This window comes from Trachymyrmex septentrionalis, unplaced genomic scaffold (genome assembly GCF_001594115.1).
Source record: "Trachymyrmex septentrionalis isolate Tsep2-gDNA-1 unplaced genomic scaffold, Tsep1.0 scaffold15, whole genome shotgun sequence".
Taxonomy (NCBI): Eukaryota; Metazoa; Arthropoda; class Insecta; order Hymenoptera; family Formicidae; genus Trachymyrmex; species Trachymyrmex septentrionalis.
In genome coordinates this window covers 1,020,946-1,026,920 of record NW_017304653.1, presented here as the reverse complement: position 1 = coordinate 1,026,920, position 5,975 = coordinate 1,020,946, and the positions used below count along the sequence as shown (strand labels likewise).

Sequence of the window (5,975 nt, the reverse complement as noted above, 5' to 3'; positions counted from 1 at the left end):
TTATAGAAAAGTACTACTGAGCACTAGGAATATTTTGAGCAGTGATGGGTAAAATATTTTTAAAATTTATCTAGATACAGGTACATGTACGAAAATTTATCTAAATGCAGATATAGATCCACATAATAAGATGTATATAGCTACAGATATCAAATACTTTGAAAGTATCTTCAGATACTCTTAAATTAATTTTATTATAATAATGGTAATGTGTAAAAAAATGTATTAGTTATTAAATGAATTCATTTATTTATTTTTGTTATATTTATATAGATAATTGAAAAAACTTATAAATATCGTAAAATTTAATGCTTCAAGCATTGTGTTTCCAGCTTAACTATACATGCGTTAGAAATTCCACAATCTAAGATCACTGGCTGCGTTCAGCAGAAAAAACAGCTGTGTAATTGTAAAATCCTTAATATGACTGATTTGTATTTAGAAACTGTGAGAAACTAAGGCAAAGACCAATCATGTTACAGAATTTTGTAACAGCAAAGCTGCTTTTTTCCTACGGAATGGAATTAATCGACAATCACACATAAAATGGAATTATAGCTATGCTGAGGAAATGTATCTGAAAAATGCATCTGAAAATCAGTTCAGATGCTGTGTTTTTTTTTGTCTAGATACAGATACAAATACTCGAATTTAAATGTACCTCAGATACAGATTAGATACACAAACTGTATCTCAAATCTAAATACATATATAGAGATATTATGTAACACTGATTTTGAGGCACTATTATACTACAGCACTACAGTTTCCTGCATTTTGTATTTTGCCGAAACGCGGATATATAGAAGATCTTAGCATTACTCAACATTACAATAGTGTAGTAGTACAGTAATGCCTCAAAATATTCCTAGTGCTCAGTAGTACTTTTCTATAAGGGAACCCAGTAAATGAGAATGGATTAAAATAGATTGACATTTGTTTCTATCCGAATGCGTATTTTAAATAGCAAATACTTTTTTTTAGATTTAATTGGATTCAATTAGCTTCAATTGGATGCAATTGGATTGAAAAACTGCATTTCCTATTCAAAATTTTAAATTGAACAGTATTCACAATACACAGAAAAAGCTAATATTATTTTTAGATTGAAAGGCATAGAAATATGCTCCATGCAATTCCTATAAATAAATAAAAATGCATTCAGGATTGAAAAGCATTTATTTTAACATTCGTGAATCAATATTTCTGAAAATCTGAATTTATTTCAATCCATTCTCGTTTGCTGGAAAGTGTGTATAAAATCATGGTATTGTATTCAACAGGATGACACATTTAAATTAAATACCATATTTGTATTACTTTATATAAACCAAGAACAAGGAGCTGTAAGCTTATTGGCTATCGTGCGGAAAGCGTTTTCGTGGTTGCATTTAACAGAAAAAAGTTTTACAACTGTTGTAAAATTCTTTAATATAATTGATTTTTATCATATTAAAAAATTTTACAACAATTGCAAACCTGCTTTTTCTACTGAACGCAGCCAGTGTGTAAAAACCATAACGCATAGTGCATAAGAGAATCAACCAATCAGAATCCTTTCTTTCCTTTTATTTTACGGAAAAGAGGAACTTTTCGAAGAATTCAAGTGGACTTGTATAGCAATCGTAGCAAAAAACATAATAGGCCTGTTCTTTTTAGCTGAACTTTTGCAGTTACTTTTTCTCTTTTTTCTTTTTTTTCAGGAGGAAAGAAGAAAAGAAAGATGAATTGGTGCAAAAGTTCAACCAAAAAGAACACGCCTAGTGTAAATATATATATAAAGGTAAAAAGCATTGTGTATAATTGCGATAGCATACTGAAAACAACTAATCATATTTGTGCTTAAATGCACTTTTCTGGGTATCACAGCGCTGGAATACTGGAACAGCCAATCAAAATTGCGCAAAAAATTATGTTCAAATCATTCTCCTATTGCAGCGTATCTACGGGAACGCTTCACCTTATATATTTACATCATAGCTACGAATGAGTGTACATATATTCACCGACTAAAAGGTTGCAATATTTTTTTTTAATAGATTTTAGAATGTAGCTGCTCACCTAGCGATTGGTTTTTACTTGTGGATCCATAAATAAAAACCAATCGCTCGGTGAGTAGGCTGCATTTCGAAAACGTAGAAAAAAATCTGTTACAAACTTTTAGTCGGTAAGTGTACATCAATTGTCCACATCGCTAATTGGTTAATTTAAAATAATGTAATCTTATTGGTGAAATAATGAAAAATTACTAGGAACCGGTAAGTTGCGTGTGCAATTGAACTGTGCAAGTGCGCCGCTTCCGCCAAGAACATTAAAATGGAGTTTGACTAACCAAAATGCGAAAGACAAAGGCTGGCTTCTTGGTTCCGATTGGTCGCGTGCTCTGTAATCGCTGTCCTCAAATTTGGACACTTTCATGAACAGATTACGGTATACGGCCGCTATTTTATTTGCGCGTTTTTGCCATAAAGGGCGCTTTCCATTTGATGACACAAGTCGACACAAACATCATTTTATCCTTCTTGACATTGAAAGAGTGACAAAGATAGACACGACACTTGTGTCGACTTATGTCATCAAATGGAAAGCACCCAAATTTTCCAAGCCTGATGATTGGCTGCAGGATAGAAAGATTCAAGGATCTTTCTGGTTTGCACCCATTTGTCGTACGACAAATGGTATCGACGCAATAGTCGATTAGCTTTCATCACGTGCCATCGTTTCCGGTTTCCCGTAGAAAATCGAAGAATCGCGAGTTTTGCTCGCGCGTCGTCTCCTCTACGTTTTCCCGCGAAGCCACGCACGTGTTTTTCGAGGCGTAGTCGCACCGGCGATCAGTCATACGGGAAGGGGGGACGAGACGCGAGGAAATAGTTTCGAAAGACTTTTTTTTCTTTCAAGAGAATACGAGAAAAATCTTTATAGGTTTCCGGTTTTTCTTTACGTACGAAATTACGTTGAAAGAGCGAGGATTGATAGTGTACAGCCATGCGGCGGGTATCGACGCTTGCAGTATGTGTGCGTAAACGGCGCGTCGATTGCGCATTTCGAAGATGGCCATTTTGGCGGGTGACGTGTTGCGTACGCGCTGCCGAGCGGCCATAACACGTATTCGCGGCGTGAACGATGTGCACGTCACTCCGTCGTTATGAGAAGTCCGCGGTTACGTGTACGCGACCGTCATGGACACCTAGAACCAAATCAACGTCATGAAATGTCGAGGAAACTTGATCGACGAACATACCGGCTAGATCGTGATCTCACAGTCGCACTCATCGCGTACGATTGCTAGAACACGCTAGAAGGGCGAGGGAGAGGGGACAAGGCACTATGGGAGCAATTTGCGACAGGCGCATGCGCAGATCAGTTTACGGTTGGAGCTTGAAAGAAAATGGCGTCAGCTAAGTTTCTGGAGGAAGCTCTGAGCACGGATGTCGATGAATCCGCAGTGAACGCGATAGTGGGTTCCCTCGAGACGCAGCTTGTGACGTCCACGCCGACTGTCGCCGGCCATCAAGCGAGTTCCGCATCGGTCAGCCAGCAGAATCACCAGGTGAACAGCGCTATTTCCAACGGGGGCACCATCACCGCGGTACAGCCACAGAAACATGGGGTTTCGAACGGCGGCGGTGCGACTACCGTGAATAGTCTAATGACTCAGGAGGTCACCAAGTCGATTACTACCAGCACTCTGCTGCCTGTGAACGTGGTTACCTCGAATACAGTGGCGCCACAGGTCATCACCACGCAGCAGCAGCCGCCGCAGGTACAGCCACAGCAGCAACAGCAGCAGCAGCAGCAGCACGCACAACCGCCAGGAATATCTCCCGCTACATATATTAATCAAGTGACGACTAATCAGGTGTCCAGTAATCAGACTACACATATACCAAGTTTGACCAAGACGCACGAACCAGTGAAACTTATCTATCCCACAGTCGGACAAGTTATTGCCACTACGGGGGTAGCAAATGCTAATAATAAGCTCTCCTTTCCCGCTCAAACTGTCGGGCAGTTAGCAAACGGTACTTTAGGTATAACGTCGCAGGCAGTGTTGCAGACTACAGCGAACGTTGTTACCAATGTTGGTTCTGTTAGCCAAACGGGGAGTCAAACAGTGACCGCAGTGAATAAGCCAACAGGGGCAGCTTTAGTGATTAAGACAAGTGTAGCGCCTGGCATGGTTTCCGTTCCAATGTCTGTACCAGTCTCTGTGGCTGGCAATGCAGTCAGCACAGCGTTGCAGGCTAAGGGTGGGGTTACTTCGACGATAGTACCCAGTAATGTTCAAATCCTTAATGTAAATACGATGCGTCCTGCAACGCCGGTAGCAGGACAGCAAGCTAATAAACAAGTTACACCAAGAGTGGTGATTGGACAACACCAATTAGTTGGAGCTAGAGCTGGAGGTCCAGGGGTAAGACGTTCCAGTTAGCATTTGCTACGATAAATGATATAAAGTTTCTTTTCTCTTTAATTTACATACACCTGTATAGTATGTACAAAAGTGTATTGGAATTTATCTTGGCAATTTTATCTGTGTATTTGGATTTCTATATCTCTACATGAAATATATTTTCGTTAAACTAATTTTGACTTATATTAAAAACTTTAAAAATATACAGAATTTTAGTGCTTATATTGCTTTACTTGTACTATATATTTATTATTAATTTATATAATTAATTGTTCAAAGAATAACTTTTTATTTATAATAGAAGATAAACTGTAAGAAAATATTCTGATAATATAACTAACTATTATTATCTTCAATTTTTAGATAACATTACAGGCACTTCACAGCCTTCAAGCTGGTGCTCAAGGTCATCTGTTATTAAAAACAGAAAATGGACAGTATCAGTTACTAAGGGTGGGTCCAGCTCCAACTGCGGGTACTCCCACTGGTACTGCAGTTACACCAAATAGTATAACTGGCAATGCAGTAGTTGCTGCACCATCTCCAGGCACTACGTACCGCCTAACTTCAGTGCCGACTGTAAGTAGGCTGAATACTCAGTTCACTGGCCCACCACTCGCCACCCTAAGAAAATCTGTTCAGGTGACGCACTTTTATACCTCTTACAAGACTCGTTGTAGTGCTACTGTAGATATTTATTAGTTTGTGATTTTGTTTTCTGTGGAATGATGTTATCAGTAAGCCAAATATATTTTATGTTTACTGTTTGTCCACACTAAATTTAATTACGACATAAAACTTTTACTATTAGTTTATTTATTGATTGTTTGCAAACATTTTGTGCATTATATACTAAAAAGCACAGTGTATTATAATTATAATTTTTATAAATATTTTACATGCAAATTCTTTTTTGAATGCAAAAGTTTTATGAGCAATTTTGTTATAGTCATCTTTAATATCTATTTTTGTTTTTCTACATTTATTCCACATTTCATTGTAAAAATTTAACATAATTGATAACATCTCAATATTAGCTTATTTTTTGGGATGCATTTCTCTGGTAGTACATCTAAGTTTTATGAAGTAAATGCGTTAAAGTTCAATGTCTATCCAATTTAATTGCATGAATTATTGGTTAAAGGTGTTATGTAGAAATTGCTATATTAGATGAAAAATAAATTATTTTAAGAAAGAATATAATTGAGGACATCTATATATATATCTTTTATATTTACTTTTTATTCTATATTTTTATACATATATTTTTAAAAATTTTATATTTCTTCCTAATGTTATAGTACAAGCATGTGATTTTCAAAATTTTTATGAATCTATTTTTCATAAGCCTATATTCTAATTGGTATTGAGAAATAACAATAAAACAAAAAATTTTTTTCATCTATCTTTGTCTATCTCTTTACTATTATATTATATTATATATTGAATAAATGATGGTATATAATAATATAATTTGGTTAAAAAATTGGTATATTGCACAATTACTTTCAAAAAGGTTTTTATACAAATTCTTATATAAGTAATCGAAATTAGATAA

General features: G+C 36.2%; 1 protein-coding gene across 2 annotated transcripts in view; it reads left to right on the top strand.

The window, feature by feature from the left end:
- Positions 1-2,683: 2,683 nt before the first annotated feature.
- LOC108745831 (transcription initiation factor TFIID subunit 4-like) overlaps positions 2,684-5,975 on the top strand; it is a 7,820-nt gene continuing 4,528 nt past the window's right edge. Inside the window, exons 1-2 of one of the 2 annotated variants that reach the window (XM_018482217.1) lie at positions 2,684-4,417; positions 4,781-5,059. In XM_018482217.1, coding sequence (XP_018337719.1) covers positions 3,392-4,417; positions 4,781-5,059 — 1,305 coding nt within the window. In that variant the 5' untranslated portion in view covers positions 2,684-3,391. The remainder of the gene's footprint in view (positions 4,418-4,780; positions 5,060-5,975) is intronic. The other variant, XM_018482218.1, reaches the window with a different exon arrangement.